The 16,939-nt window shown below is 37.9% G+C and overlaps 1 protein-coding gene across 15 annotated transcripts in view; it reads right to left on the reverse strand.

Moving 5' to 3' along the window:
• Positions 1 to 918: 918 nt before the first annotated feature.
• EPB41L2 (erythrocyte membrane protein band 4.1 like 2) overlaps positions 919 to 16,939 on the reverse strand; it is a 120,332-nt gene continuing 104,311 nt past the window's right edge. For 5 of the 15 annotated variants that reach the window (XM_075035700.1, XM_075035701.1, XM_075035697.1 and 2 more), the window contains 8 exons: positions 16,314 to 16,460; positions 15,163 to 15,216; positions 14,394 to 14,954; positions 12,347 to 12,469; positions 11,739 to 11,837; positions 9,561 to 9,641; positions 6,719 to 6,857; positions 919 to 2,172 (listed from right to left, as the gene is read on the reverse strand). In XM_075035700.1, coding sequence (XP_074891801.1) covers positions 6,750 to 6,857; positions 9,561 to 9,641; positions 11,739 to 11,837; positions 12,347 to 12,469; positions 14,394 to 14,954; positions 15,163 to 15,216; positions 16,314 to 16,460 — 1,173 coding nt within the window. In that variant the 3' untranslated portion in view covers positions 919 to 2,172; positions 6,719 to 6,749. The remainder of the gene's footprint in view (positions 2,173 to 6,718; positions 6,858 to 9,560; positions 9,642 to 11,738; positions 11,838 to 12,346; positions 12,470 to 14,393; positions 14,955 to 15,162; positions 15,217 to 16,313; positions 16,461 to 16,939) is intronic. The other 10 variants (XM_075035706.1, XM_075035704.1, XM_075035703.1 and 7 more) reach the window with 5 other exon arrangements.

The raw sequence follows: 16,939 nt of genomic DNA on the forward strand, positions 1-16,939 counted from the left end.
TAAGGAATTGAAGCAATATGCTTTCTTCCCACCAAACGAGTTCTGCAACCAATACTACACCGTATCAAAAATACCTAAAAGATTTTATAGAGCTTTTTCTTACGTACTTTTGTATGAAAAATCCATTAAGACATCTCCCTAAATGCATATATCTCCATTTTGACCTTCCCTTACATATCCCAAACTTGCTACTTGCTTGACAGCCTCCCTAGTCATGCACGCTGTTATGGCAGTGTTCTTATGTTACTAGGCTGGGTGGGGTTCTCCTCCCCTTTTTCAAAGGCCGAATGTCTCTGTTTTTGAAGAAAAGCAGGTAACATTGTTATCTGCTATTTTTCTGGGTAATGTGGGATGTAATTGAGAATGCCTATACGCATATAGAAATCAACATCTTGGTTACTGTTGTCTTATGTTATCCAAATTATACAAAGCCAAAACTAATAGGAATTTCTGTTAAGCAAGCATGCTGACAGATGGCAGCAATCTAAACTGAGAATAGCACCAAAAATACATTGCTCGGAAGTGAAAAAGAACGCAGTGATAAGTCTTATGATTTGTTTTGTTACTTGAAGATCATAGTACATCCTAACTCAATGAACTCAGTAGAACCACTTGCAGATCGAAAGGCATTTTAACTTGCACTGTGCTGTCCAAATCTTGCCTGTTCTGGCACCTGAACATTTCTTCTCCGAACCACAGAAACCAGGATGCTTGTTGGAACAGGTCTAAAAACCACTGATACTTTAGTATCAGTTTTAGGAGCCAGACAATTGTGCCACCCTTCTGGTAACCCTGGAAACTACTTGTACTAATCCCTGCTTTTCAAGGTTCTGTGGCAGCTAGAATTGCAGTTCTCATAACTGACTCTCTCACCTTAAATATCTTCCAAGTTTATGTCTGAGTGCCAAAAGTCATACAGAGAATAAACAACTTTATTTTATAACAGAATTACAGAAAGCAAAATATCACTTAATACAACTTCAAGCTGCTATAAATCTAATTTGGCATTTTAACTATACACAGAGTCAACAGCAACCCCCCCCCCCCCCCGAAACAAACAACTCCCCTGCAAGAACAAAATAAAAATAAAATCCAAAATAATTAACAGGTTTTCTCAATGGCAGTCTCAAATGATGGTACTGTCTTACTACTTTATGAATGGAGTCCATCTTACACTTTTACTCAGTATCCCAAAAACCTGCATCAACCATTAGATGAAGCATGTGAAACGTATACCTTCTCAATAACAGAAATGTCAGTTCTAACATGGAGACAGTGAGGTTTAATAGAAAGTGAGCATTCTACACATGTATTCAAATAATGGAAGTGTTGAAATTTGGACACAGTAAGAAAAAAAGCACTAAGGTTTTAAGCTGCCTAGATCATCTTTTGTTGGAAGAAGAGAAAGCTATTTTGTTCTTCCTTCTTTCCTTATCTGGAATGCTGCAGACAGCAAAACATCTGCAAAAAGTTGAGCATTGGCACCAAAGTGCAAAAACGACACAGTGCTCAGTCAGAAGAAATGTGTCTGCAACTCCTTCTCCTCTATAGACTGCCACACCATCTCTGCTCCACAGAGAGGAGAACCTTAGAACAGAAAGAGTTACAGAGATATCAGTATAAAATTTATGCAAAGAAATATATTTTTTCAAATTTTAGGAAATGATGTATTTTTATAAAAATCTTTGTTATGTGATACCATATATTTACCTGAATAATCTGAAAAAAAAATCTGTAAATTACTCCAGTAAGAGATTTCACTTGAAATATTTGGAAAAAACTATATCTAAATTAGTAAAGATCCCCCTTCCTGCACAATTACTACCTGCTCCAGTGAACAATGCTTTCCAGACTTCTTTTTTGTTCACTTTCATATGATTAAGAATCAGCTTCAAAAATACAAGTATTTGTGCAAAAGAAGATCATATCCTCTAAAACTTCATTTAAAAAAAAATAAAAATCTAAGAGTGTTAAGAAGTGGTTATAAAAAATAAACAAGAAAGATTGTAAGGGAATATAGACCAAAGATGTTAAAATGGAGTTTGGTATTGGCATTTAAGTCTTGAACATCTGGTCATCATTGCTAGGCTTGGTGAATTCAGTAGAGTAGTGATGACTTGGAATGATTACAGTTCTTCATGATCACGTTCACCGTCAGTATCATTTTTACTTCTGGAAGAAAAAGGAGGGGGAAGATTACACAAGCATTCATAATGGATACTATGTGAATGTCACATCAGCAGAGTCAAAAAGTCATTTTTTCCATATAGGTTATTTGGAGGGAAGGTTATTTCATAAAAAAAATGTTGCATCAACTAAAGCCCCCTTTGTTCATGAGGTAAACAGTAATTCAGTTTCCATCAATACTTCTCCTGCTTTAGTGTATCTTCTCCCTCCCCAAAATTCTCATGGTATTTTAATAGTCACCTCTTGCACAGTTTACTGAAAATTTTAATCCACATTCTAGTTCATAAATAAAATAAAAAAAGGAAGATATTTGTTCGATTAATAATCCCTCTGAATCAGTGTAATCTCTCTCAGTTTTATTACAGAAAACAAGTCTACAAAAACAATACTGCCATAGTCATCGGGGCAGAGCTTTCATCACCTTAGAAACAACTAATCAAAATTTGTGGCATGACTCCAAGGCCTAAACACAATTGTCTAGAGCTGTTTCCGCAGTCCCACCAGCCCTTCAGTTGCTGCTACAGGAGGGCATAGGGCTCTTGATGGTCAAGCCGCAGACATATTCAAGGCAATTCAGGTGGCCTGTGTTTAGACAACTAAATTTTTTCCTTCATGTTTAACTGAAAGGCATCATCAGTCAAATCACCAGGTCTCAAATACAAGAGCCAAATGGTGAAATGTCTTCATATTAGTCCTCTTTTACTCTCTCACAAGCATTTCGGACCAAGAACTGTAAAGCAATTGGCAAACTCAGACAAGAACATCTGATGCTCTCCGATACACTGCAAGCACCGTTCCACAATGTATATATTTCTCAAAAAAGCAAAAAACCACCCTCAGCAGATGGAAGGAATTCTTTGAAAGTTTTTTCTGAATAAAATTTTTACAAAGTAGTTTAATATTTGATGAAGGATCAGAATCAACTTTGCAGCTGGTCACTAATGTATAATGTGGTGCAAATCTGCCAAGATTGTTTCTTCCTCCCATGACACAGTCCCTTCAAAAAAGATATTGTAATTACTTATATGGGATAGATTATGTTGAACACTGATTTGAAAGATACTTTTCTGGATTAAGGTAGCATGAAGAAACTGGCACATTTCACACTGATTAATAACAAATGAAAAATGTGATGGTAGCACATATTATAATAGTAAATTCTTGTAAATCAAAATTAGCTCTTCTGCTGTCTCAGTGTATCTTTCTACCTCAGATCCTGCTATGCAAATGCTGAAAATACAAGATGGATGGTTTGAGCGTGCATGTTTCATGTTGCTGTGTACCAATGGACCACTGAAATTAGCTAAAATCACAGGCATTCTCCTTGCTACAAACTAATAGCTCTCAAAAGTGATGTGGATTTTTCCAAGCCCTTCTGGAGCATTTATGTGATGTGAGGATTCATCCACACATCCCTATCTTACAGTTCAGTACAGTTCAATGTCCTTTCCTGTGCTTTCAAAACAAAGCTGGAGCATACAGGCTATACCCATTTTCAGTGACACTAAGCAATAAAGCTACAAAACAAATCCCACTGAACACTGAAATAAAGGTACAGTGAAAAAACATAGAGATTTGTGCAGAGTTCCTAATTTTTGGTAACTTTTCCCCAATCCTCCCTCACAAGCAACCCCCCTTTGTTATCTCCACAGTTTATAACATTATATAATGTTATAAAAATTAAAAAAGTATTAATGTTATAGCATTAATGTCCTGGTGAGTGTTGACCAAGCAATTCCTTGATCCATGTTGTTTTCCTGGTTTGCACAGTTATGAGCAAAAATTTTTCATTCCTTTTTCAAACACACAATAATCTCACCAAAACTGAAGAAATTGTCAGAGGGCAGCTCAAATTTAGCTCCACTGGGATGTAAAACCTCCAGCTTCTCACCAAGCTCAGAGGAAAGCTGGCCAAAAGGTAATTTATGAACTCATATAATCAAAACAAACATTGTAGTTCTAGCACAATCTGTATAGGGCCAGAAAAGGCAACCGGAACCACTTTGATAGAGAAGGTGGATAAACTTTCTGTCTGCAGGCAGAGGGCAGGCATCCTACTGTTGTCCTCATGGACTTCTCCACGGCATTCAGCATTTGCTCTATGCAGTGCTGCAGGTAGCAGGAGTTCAGGACCAACTCCCAGAAGAGTTGATGTGTGCAGTGATAGGAACCAACGATTCTGCCAACAGATGAGAAACACTCTCTCCCCAATACCTCACAACATGAAGCCTCCAACTGATCATATACATGTCAACAGCTGGCAATGTGTATTTCCTCAGCCACATAGGCCCCAGCACTTTCTCCCCAATACCTCACAACATGAAGCCTCCAACTGATCATATACATGACAACAGCTGGCAACGTGTATTTCCTCGGCCACACAGGCCCCTCCACTCCTATCCAGATGAAAGAAAAGCAAGACACTTGTGGGTAGATGAAATAAACTAGGGCTTTAGCCTATGTCTTTCAGCTGAAAATACGCATCTGTGATCAGTGACTTGTTCAGAAGACTCGGATTCCTTGATAATGGTCATCTTTCATAGAGTAGCATTCAGTAGGTGCACTTCATATCCTTGAAGCTTGCATCTTTTCTCCTCTGGATCACAGAAGTGATACCTGACAATGAAATCTTCAGCTCTTAGGAAACTCAGGCACAAGAATAAAACTGATCTTCTCAACATGAGAAATTATCAGGATGTGTGAAATACATCCTCCTCTCTTTATAGTAGTTTACATCAAATTTGGAATCAAGTCAGTGTCTCATTTTTCATGTATTCCTTCATGAATACTTCATGAACAGTGCTCATGATATCTAGAAGTCTCCTGAAGCTGCAGGATGAAGTTTATGATAGGTAGTTTCCTTTGGTAAAAAATTTCATACAATACTAAGGGAATGCATGCCTGTACAGGACCTAGGATTCTTTTCCATTGGCCACCACTGCCGTTGTATAAGTTACTGAACTGAGGAAATAAGAATCATGTAATTTCTTTAAAAAATACAAAATCTATTTATTTTACCTGGTCTCCCCCTACATTAACATTGATCTAAACACATATTAAAAACTTAAAGTTGTACTAAACCAGTTTTCCCTTGAGATGTGCCAATAACACCTGTGCTCTTCTAGCTAAATACAGAGACTCATCAGTAGAAACTAAGATGTCTCCCAACGAAGGCTCAAAACATTGCTTTTTAAACATCATTTATTTTTAAATCTCTCCCATTGTTATTTAACCATGCCAAATGAAACCTTTCCCCTGAATCTGAATCTACAATTAACAAAACCATCAAGTTTGAAAAATCTGAAGCTGCAGTTTCATTACATCAACCAGCGTGACAAGCAAAGGAAATCTGAAGCTTTATACACCCAAATGGTTACTGAGCTTTAAGACCTTAGCCTATAACTAGTGCAGCAGCAGGTTTATTCAGTGTTCATTCTGATCCTTCTATTGAATACATCAAGGAAAGCAGGGGTTTTTTTTGTTTTTCTTTTTTTCATTCCTAGAAATGAGGGCCTAATAAACTGACATTCCTTCAAATACCTCTTTCAACTGGTAAGAGTCTTTAAAACTTGAGTTTGCAAGGTATTTACCTCCCTGCCTGGGAAAACGATAAAAGGTTAAATATTGCAGTGTGCTCAGGACTAAGAATTAGCTGACTAAATTAAAATGTCCAGGTGTGCCCTTTCACTACTGGGAACTGCACGTAGTCTTCCCGCTAAACAACCAAGATATAATTACAATTAATGTCAGATTGGACTTAAGATAAAAATTCTTATTCTAACAGTCTACTATTACTGCCTGTTTCAACTCACCATTTTGTGATAGCATATATCAAAGACACCCCATATATTTCAAGCCTTTTATTACGGAATGCAACAGAAAACTGTTGCTACATTTTCCTATGTTAATGTCCTGGTTTTGGCTGGGATAGAGTTAATTTTCTTCCTAGTAGCTCGTACAGTGTTGTGTTTTGGATTTAGTGTGACAATAATGTTAATAACACACTGATGTTTTCAGTTGTTGCTAAGTACTGGTTAGAGCAAGTCAAGGATTTTGCAGCTTCTCACGCCCAGCCAGCAAGAAGGCTGGAGGGGCACAAGAAGTTGGGAGGGGACACAGCCAGGACAGCTGACCCAAACTGGCCAAAGGGGTATTCCATACCATGTGACGTCATGCCCAGTATATAAACTGGGGGGAGTAGGCATGGTGGGATCACTGCTGGGGAACTAACTGGGCATCATTGGTGAGTGGCGAGCAATTGCATTGTGCATCTCTTGTTTTGTATATTCCAATCCTTTTTATTACTATTGTAATTTCATTATTGTTTTTATTATCATTATTATTTTCTTCCTTTCTGTCCTATTAAACTGTTCTTATCTCAACCCACAAGTTCTACTTTTTTTTTTTCCCCGATTCTCTCCCCCATCCCTCTGGGGGGGGGACGGGGGACGGGGAGTGAGTGAGCAGCTGCGTGGTGCTTAGTTCCTGGCTGAGGTTAAACCACGACAGTTAACTATATACATAAGCTTACCTGAAGTATTTGCTTGAGGGCATTTTTGATCTTACTCTTCATCTTCCTCAGCAAGTTCAGTTTCTTTGTGCACCACCACTCTTGTGACAGACATATCAGGGTGCTGTTCTTTGGCTTCTTTGATTGCCTGTGCCAGGGCCTGCAAATGTATTTGAAATATGTAACTCAATAACAGCAAAAGGACATTCATGTGGAACCACAGAATGGGAAAGAAGCATTGGAATTTTAGTTATAATTGTTCAGAACTCTAAATTCCTGAACTTGAGAGGGCTCAGGGGTAAAAAAAACCCCCAAACCCAAAACCAACCAACCCCCAAACATCCCCCCCCCAAACACTATGCTAAAAATTCACCAAAATTTCCAGGAAGTAACCAATAACCATAAAGTTATCCTGTACCTCTCCTAGCTCATTCCAGGAGACAAAAAGTATTCTTATACCCCAGAAGTTTTTGAACTTCTGTAACACATCTAGCAAACAGATTTCACAAGAATGTACACAGGACCAAAAAATAAGAGTGCCCTCCAGTTTCCTGAACAAAATGGAAAGATACTTTGGAATGTGTACTAAATATGGTACTGAAACTCTGGAAGAAGATCGTAACAGAAATTTCTTTCTCATTACAAAAATCTCCTTTTTCTCCTTTTTCTAGTTTAAGAGAACTCTCTCTAGCTTAACTCAGGGAAGTGTAAATACAAGTATTATTCAGTTTCTTATAATCCCCCCTCCACATCTTAAGAAATTTTATCTTCTTAAGAGATGTACCAATATACACAGCTGGCAGTTGGACGAGTCCAACTGAAATATTCTATTCTGTTCTATTCTACACAAGGCTTTACAGTCAACCACATAAAAGCACCCTCTGAGGCAGAACATGCAAAAAAGCACCTGGAACCTTCCTCTGATCTAAATCTTATTTCAGTGAGCTGTACTAATGTTGGAACCCAACACAAGGAAAAAAAAAAAAAAAAAAAAAGAAACTGGAAGGCATTCTGAGGCAACAGCAAGCTCACTGTTCACCTTAGTATCAACCACAACTAAAAAATCCCAAATATACTAGAAAGAGCAAGAAAAATATAATGCAACAAAAAAGTTTATCTTAATTTAGAAAAGCTACAATTTCCTGAGCCATTGGTGGTAAGTGGGAGACGAAATAACTAACTCTGAAGAGAGACTGGAAACACCACCATTAGCCACCTTAACTATTATATCATAATGAATCTGAAATCCTATTAAGGAAATATGTACAGAAGAATACACAGTGTGCATTGGTACAATACAGACATTTGCTGATGTATTAATCCTAACAATTTTTTATTAGTTCATCTTTTACAATAAGCCAAGTGTAATCTCTGTAGTACAAATGAGGATTTAAAAGAAAGTGGCTGCTGAGATTTAAGAATTAGTGGTTTTAATCAAATCATAAACAATGAAAAAACCTTACGTCTCTAACTGTTAAATTACAACAAGTAATACAAGCATCTGTATTCTGAAACTCCAAATTAAAATATTATTTTCCTGTTGAAAAAAGTTTTAGTGATGTAGGGAGCTAAAAGACAAAAGAATAAACATACAGCATGTAGTTTGTGCATTTAAAGAGCTCCATATCCACTGAAGAAAAAGGGGTAGAGATTTCTTAAATCTCTTAAAAGCTGCTCACTGTTGCTTTAAACTTCAGTGATTAAAATTGTATTTTGTACTTCCTTTTTCATAATTTCATTTTTTACTTTATTACCCACTTATTTCAAAACAAAGAAGGGCTTAGAGAATTGTCTGGTATACTAAAGGTATTGTGTGACCTTTCCAGATGTCTGAAGTGCACTGAACGTGCGTCAAGGCAAACAAGAGCCATGCCTGACGTTGAACAGACCTGTCATTTAATTATGAGTTTCAAGAAGAGATTCAACCTGTCAAGAGCCACTTTCTGGAGGCAAATCAAAATGTGAAATTAAATTCCCTGAGAGCTCTCAGTATATTACAATTAAGAAGTTAAATTAAATCCTGTTATGTTGATTTGTGTAGCTTTCATAAAGTTAGAATTGGATTCACTGCAACTTTATGCAGAAGCTAGGCTTTTCCATTTGTATTATCCAGTGACTGTTGATTGACTTTGTTACTATAGTTTCTTAGATCAAAACCAATAAAAATTGTGTCATCATCGCTACAAAGATAATTGCACTTTCTCAATTATTTTTCTGTGTACTGCTCGAATTCAGCCTTCTTAATTGGGCAGGTAGATTTTAACCTTAGTTTCTAAGGCATTGTAAAATACTGCTTTGGTACCAATAGAGATGAAAGGTACTTACATAAGATTCCAGAATATCAACAATTACTTTTGTTATACAGAATTCTATAAATACAAGTCAAACACTATTTTTTAAATTTGAGCAGTTTATGCTTTCATATATTTCAAAGCCTTCAATCAAAACGAGTGCTGCACTCAGATGTTGCTGACACAATTCAGTAGAGACTCCCATCTATCCAGATTAATGTATCGAAATAAGATTATTTTAGTAATGCTTTTCCTCCCAAATGGCAAAAGCAGCACTAAACAAACTGTCTCTTCCAAAGAAAGCAATCCCTTTAGAAAGAGTAAGAAATCCATTCACATCATCTATGATGCAGAGTTACGAATGCTGTTTTTCTTTGAGTTGCATTCTAAAGGCTCCTTATTCACAAAATGTGATTGCTTAACAAGTTTGCCACAATTAACAGTCTCAGGATCTTTCTATGTCCTCTTATTCAACTTCTCTACCTTTCTCTTATTTTAGGTTTCTGAAATATCATCTAGATCTCACTGGACTACAAAAGCGCATTGTAAGTGTTAACAGCTTACATACTCACCTCATCATGGTCAATATCTGCATCTCCAGTAATGACAATGCGCTTCTCAATTCTTGTTTCTGATACCCCACCTTTTACCATCTACAGTTGGCACAAAAAAAGGTAAGAAAACATCATTGTAATTATTCCATATTGCCACAAAGCACTCCTTTCTGTTGCACTGAAACAAATAAATTCCTGTGACTGAGTTGCAATTAGTAGTAAATATTCTCGGTGCTAAATCATCCTTTCCTTTTTCAGTTATGCAGTTAGTCACATTCTAGCAATTGCTAAACTTGATAAAAACCAAGCAATAGAGAATTCTTTCTGTTACTGGAGCCCAAGTTTGAACAGATCTAGATATGCAGACAAACTGGAATTCCAGCTTCTTCCACCACATAAATCTGGCAACATGAAAATTCTAGGAGTCTTTTCTTTGATTTCAACCCATCTATCATGGGCCTCTTCTCAGTCTCTGAAGAATCCTATACCATTAAATACGAAAACAATTTGGTTTTCAGTTCTGCTGTTCATGGACCTTAGTGAGATATTTTCAACATATTTCACATTGCCAATGGAAATAATCTTGTGCTTTATTTCTTACTCTCATGATTGAAACATTTTAGCTTACAGAAAAACTCTCACAGAAATCACATTATATGCTTTTAAAAAAAAAAAAAAATCAGCCTGTATAAGAGAAAAGAATATACTACTAAAGATATACTGACCGTACTAGGAAAGATTCAAATGTTAAGAACACCATTAGAATATTAAAACTATTTTGGCAGGTCACTTTATCAATAATGACCAGTTTGGGATGTAAAACAGAAAGTTTAGAAAATTTAGAGTGTCTTTTAAATTGACGATAAGCAGTTGGTAAGAAAAGATAAGGATCTGGTGCATTATGGTAATCCCAGTATTTTTTTTAAGTAAAAGACACTACTGAAACCATTTTCTTTAGTGGCTCTTTCCAAAAAGCAGCATTGTTTGACATCTGAACTTGACAAGTGAATGCACACTTTTTTAACCCTCCCCCCTCTAGCTGTGGTAGCACAATTTATTGAATAAAGACTTTTTCCTAAAATGGTGGTGGCTTAATGATTCCAAAAGGGAACAGGAAACTGAAAAGGACCTGTTGACTAGTCTGTATAACAAAACATACACATTTTAAATTCTGAGCTTACTCTATTTCATGTGACTTATCTGACAACTTTCCAACATAATGCTTCCACTGTCACTCTGTGAATACAACTTTCAATCTTAAGGATATTTCAACCTTTAGAATACATATATTGAATATATACCCAATGAGCAGTGAATTATTGTTCCACTCTATGATGATGTGAAGCTTCCTTGTCTTGGGGGGGGGGAAAATCCCGAACTCACACCTTACGTTTCCCTCTTCCCTTCTGCTTTACCCTAAACAATGCTTTCTGTAATTTTCTTGGAAAATTATGTGAAGAGTTCAAAGATAAGCATTCAAAACTGTGTTGCTGGGACACACCTGAAATTTTATAAATATTTACATAAATTAATAATAAGAATAATCATCAGCATCATCATGCTTTGGTAGTTCGAAAATGCTCTGGCATGAAACATTACATGAGACTGAAACAGATGTGATGTCCTGTTAACACTGAGTTTTCCTTTCCTTTTCAAGCATGGACTGCAGAGCACATAATTCAGCATCAAAATATGCTTGCAAAGTAATCTAGTTGTATGATCTGTTTTTAAATATGCTCTAAACCTAGCAACACAAGGATCATCAACACAAAGGCTGAGAAAACATTGTTTCACTTCATCCTTATAACTGACGCCTTTAGCACGGCTCCTGCAGACCTCAGACAAATCAGTTACATTAAACAAAGAGTGATGACAGGACCAAAACTGTAGAAATTTAGGTACATACCCATTTGTCAAACACAGAAATAAGACCTATATGAAGTACTGAAAACTTAATCATATTTTTCTCCCTTTCCATGTCCTGTTACTAGATATTCCTGCTTATTCATTAGGGCTTCTCTGTTCAAAATCTGTGCGCAGAAGGATTAACTCTCACACATGCCTGGGATTAATCCAATCCATTTCAAGTCAGTCAGTTTTCTTCAATAAATTAGCAGATATATGAAAAGCTTCATGTAAGACTTTATTTTGAGGGTTTGGGTTATTTTAGTTCAGAGAAACATTATTCTGTTTTACCTTTGTGATGTGTGTAGTTGTGGTAGTAGAAATTGACTCTGATGTAATTGTCTGTGCACTCAGCAGCACACCAGCATTGCCGCCAGCACTGCCATCAAACTGTAAGGCAAAAAAAAAAAAAAAAAAAAAAAAGTATTTTTGTATTTTGGCATTTAAAAGCTTTGTTTTCACAGGAGAAAAAGCTGGTTTTCTTACTACACACATTCTTTAGTTCAGTTAGAACTGAAATCTAAATAGAAACTATCCAAGTTTACTGAGTCATGTAAGACTGTTATGGTTCATTCTTGTGGAAAATTTATGAATAAAGTTACACGTTCCTTCCAGGAGCAATGACATGTTTTAAACAAGTTTCCAAAACTAAAAATGAGTTATACATTTGCAGACAGCAGTTAAGTCCTTATATTAAAAAAAACACTGAGAACTTCAGAAGTAACACTGCTTTGTCTACAAACATTTCACTTACCTAATTCATAGCCAAAGTATAATCTTAGCTGCTAGGAAAAAAGTATAGTTTTTTGAAAAGCATTTTTTGGACATTATCTATTTTGATCTACACTAACAGGAATAAAAACCAGCTTGCAAACAATATAATAACCCAGTCACCATACCTGTGGAGATTCATATGTGATAGTTTTAGTTTCTGTTTGAACAATTGGAACTTCTTTAGTGGAGATTTCAGTTCTCTGTGTGGCATCTGAAATGGTTACCATCTCTGTTTTCACTACTGGAGGCTGTGGTGCAAGAAATAACCAATCAATTCAAAAGACAGAAGAATGTTTGTAAAGTGGACCAAGAAAACACAACCAAAACCGCAAGAAAATAGTAACAGTAAGGTAAGTATTTGACTGTCTTCCCAATCAAAAAGCATGCAAAAAATAAGCAAAATGAAATGAAGGCTAATACAGGAGACCTCTAGTATCTACATAACATGGTAGAAAAATTTAATCTCTCCTAATAACCTTGCCAAAGTTCTGTGTTTCAGCCAACAGGACATATTACAGAAGGCAACTGCTAAAACCAAGCTGCAACACTTGTACTGAAAATGTGTAAAAGAGCACCACTAGGGGAAAATAAAATAATAATAATAATAATAATAATAATATCTTAGTTTGCATAAAGAAGCTGATAGCTAGCTCAGCTGGATAAGCTTCATATTAGAACTAATCTGGGAAAATACCTATCATTGCTCAGTCAAACTGCAAATAAGGACTAGAAATTCCAAGGAAATTACGTAAAAGTTTGTCTTTTTAATACATACTACTTCTGGAACAGAAAAGCAGCTTTGACAACTGGCTTTTAAGCAGTCTACAGTCAATGTAATAATTCTGGAAATCAATGGCTTCTTTTGACAACAATTCTAAAAAGCCATTTTAACCATTTAGAGTTAGCTAGTGGTGTTCTCTGCAATATTGCAAAGAAAGCAATTAACCAGGGGTCTGTAAGCCAATGAATTTGTGACTTAACTTATTGGAGCAAATTTTCAATATATTTAGGAACTTTAAAAAAAAAAAAATATAGTAAAAGCCTTTTGATGTTTTTATAGAGGCATCAGTGGCTATCTCCCACTGGTTTTGGATGCACATGGGGGGAAATCCCAAGGGAAAGAAAAAAAAAAATCCTTCCTTTCCCTCACACACACTTGCACACACAGCAGCCTTTCTCCCCTTCCTCCAAACTAGCTATATTTTTAGGAAGTGTGGGTCTCTGCAACTTCTACAGTTATATCTTATAAACTAATTCTTTCACATCATTAATCAGACCACCTGTGTATGCAAAAGACAACAAAAGAAAGAAAGTTGTTTGCATTTAAGTGCAAAGAAAAAAAATATTCCCAACATTACAAAAACAAGCAGGTAGATCAACTAGGAAAAAACACCACCCAATTGTTGAAAAACCTAGCAGAAGATCATGACAACATTACAAAGAGATGCATCCCTGTGCTTCATTTTTTCCCCTTCTGCTTCTTTATAAAGTTTGGCCAGTAACGAGCCCTTCGACCTTGTTTGGCTTAAAACAAGTCATAGTGACTGGAACCCATGCATGCTTCCCTAAATACCTACTTCACTAGAAGACTTCACAGTAAGATTGTGATATATGCCTCACCCCTTTACAATGCAGTGCTCTCACCTATGCGATTTCTAGCCATACTTATTCTAGTCTATAAATCCCCAACATTTTTAAAAAGAAAAAAAAAGGCAAGAAAAGCAGTGAGTAAGGGGGGGAGGGGAACAAAAATTTGTGACGGGTGTTTTCTAATTTCAATTGCCAATAGTTTTCCAATCACAATTACATGTCATGGACGTGTCAAAAACAATTGACAAATAGACAAGACGAGACTTAAAACATTGGAAACATGTAAATAATAAATGTACATTATGTATGTGCATATAAAATAAGGGAGAGATAAAAAGGAGATGTCAGTCTTCGGAAGGTTTGCCTTACTGGTGATTCTCACTCAGTTCTAGCAAAAAGTCAGAAACCATAACTGAAGGAGACAGAATTTCACTGCTCATCAATGGTTTCCCCTTCCAAATGATCTGAATCTTGTTGGATGCCTGAAGAGCTGGAGAAATAGGAGAAGAAGAAAGGCAGGTATATTTTCACCCCAAGAAAGATCTCTGCTTAATCTAGTTGTCAAACTGTTCTACCATTTACCTCAGAACAACAAATTATTTGTGGTGCAACATCAATGTCAACATGAGACACATCTCCATTGAGTTTGAGCTGTTCTTCCTCTTTTTCTTCACCTAAATCTTGCTTAATTTCCTCTGACAAATTCTTCTCTTCTGTAGCTACGGTAACTGCATTTTCCTGGACCAAATCTTCAGCTGTAACTTGTGTGTGCTCAACTGGTACATTTAGTTTACTGCCTTCTGGTGTGGCTTCCACATGCTGTATTTTTTCTTCCTGTTCTTTCTTTTTCATGTCTTCCTCTTCTTCCTGTTCTTCCCTGATGACTTCCTCAATTGCCCTATGATGTGGCTGGTATTCTCCCACCTCTTCATCCTCACTCTCACTACTACTGCTGCTGCTGCTACTATCTGATGGCAATGATGAAGAGTCCTTTTTTGACAGATGCTCCACCTTACATGTTTCCCCAGCATCAGTGGCAACTTGCATTTTCCCTTTGTTGGTTTCATCTACGACTAGTGTTTCTTCTATCCCAACCTCTGCCTGCTTCTTCTCCTCCACTATGTCCAGAGTCTCATGTGAACTCTGCACAAAAAACACGGATGAGGAAAAACAAAAGTAGAGTATATGAATAAATTAAAATGATGGAAACAAAATTAGCTGATGGCTGGTTCATGTCATGTAGGAGACAAAAGATGGTTGTGATGGTTAACTGAAAAGGGAAGGAAAGAAAGAATGAAGATGGATTGGAAGAGTTAGAGCCAAATTTAACTATGGAAAAAATCAGTAGAACCTTATCAGCATCGCTGACTCCAGTACAAGGCCCTTCTGCTCTGGTAGCATGTCTCTGTGAAACAAAAAGCAATCAGAGGACAAAAATCAATGCATAACCCTTTTCAACAGCGCAACACCCTCCAAGCAAGCTTTTAAGAATGTATATCCGTGATACTAGACAGACACTGTGCATTCACTGCAAGATTCACATAGGACTATGCTAATTTCCTTCCACTTCATTGAAATATTCCATTCAAAAGTAGGTAAGAATTATGGACATTATTAATTGGGATAATTATGAAAGACTGAAAATAAAAGCATGAATGCACTGGGCAATGATGCTACTGAGGCAGTTATTTCTCTCAGTTAAATCAGGAATTAAGAATAAATAATATTAAGGGGCAGTAAAAAAACCAAAACCGAAACAAACCTGTTTAGTACTCTGCTATCAGTTTATCATCACACAGAATAAAAAGAGACTTTATTGTAAGATTTTTATTAGTTGTTCATCTTCGGTCTGTTACTTTATGAAACTTAATAGGTAACAAGCGGGAGACTGTTTAGGGTGGTGTGTCGTCAGAACGGCAACACGTGATTACCAAGATGATCCCATGAGGATGCAGTTTGGAGGCCAACTGATGAGATTAAAGCAGTTTTATTAGTACTCGTTCCGTAACAAAATGATCTGTGATGGCTATCCCAGACAGCCCCCCGTAAATTACGTGTTAGGTAGGTTTTTCGATCTGACGTATTTTTAGTGACCAGTCTGCAGCAAAATTTGAGCTCGAACAGTAAGAACGCAAAAGCTGACACATCATCTGTGACTTAATCCTAGCTTTTACTGCTGTTGACCAAGGACAGCAGCTACCCGGCGTGAGCCAGCCTTCCCGGTGAAGCTTAGCCAGGCACCAGCTCGTCCTTAGAACCGAGCTCGCTAGCCGGCTCGCTCTCCCCTCTTCAAAGAAGCGACCAGCTTACCGGCTCCGACACGCGAGAAGCAGGCTGCAGGCCGCCGCTCCGGCCTCTCTAAGGCTTGGGGGTCGGCCGGTCCCCCGCAGAGGGGCCGGAGCCCGACCCCGCGGGCAGGTCACCCGCCCGGCCCCCACCGTTCCGAAGCCGGCGGCGGCGGCGCAGGCGGGAGGAGCGCGGCGGCGGGGCGGGGGGGAGCACCTGGGGCGGCGGCGCGGCCGAGGCGGCGGTCTCTTCCCCCGCAGCGCCCTCTGCTGGCCCCACGCTGGCGGCGGCGAAGGGCCCTCCGGTGCCAGCGCGGAAGCCCTCCTTACTAAACAAAATGGACGTTATCTCCTCTTCTAGGCTCTAGACGAGTTAGAAAAGGGAAAGGACAGAATTAAACAGTGACGGAGGAGCGGCAGCCACCTACAAAGGAAAGGTCTGGCAAGAGAGAAACGCGACGAGGAACAGGACTCGGCTGGGAGGACGCTGTAGGAGCGCGGACGGGGGACGCACGGACTCCCCGAAAGGTGACATGCCAACAGACGGGACAGAACGCCGCTGTCCCCACACCACGCGCTCGTGCTCCAATACTGCATCTCTCCACCACGCACATCATGCTATAAAAGTTAAAAACATTAACACTGCCGTGGATTTTCCAAAGAGAACACTTTGCTTAGGCAGTAATTCTGTATTTATTCCCGGGATCTTTCCCTTTTAAAAATCCATTTTTAACACCTTCTAATGCCTAATTGGCTCAGAGCTTCAGGGCAGTCAGATACGTTTGCTCTGAACAATACACACCCACAACGCTGAAACGAGGTTTTCTTTATATGTTACATATC

This window comes from Buteo buteo, chromosome 9 (genome assembly GCF_964188355.1).
Source record: "Buteo buteo chromosome 9, bButBut1.hap1.1, whole genome shotgun sequence".
NCBI classification, from domain to species: domain Eukaryota; kingdom Metazoa; phylum Chordata; class Aves; order Accipitriformes; family Accipitridae; genus Buteo; species Buteo buteo.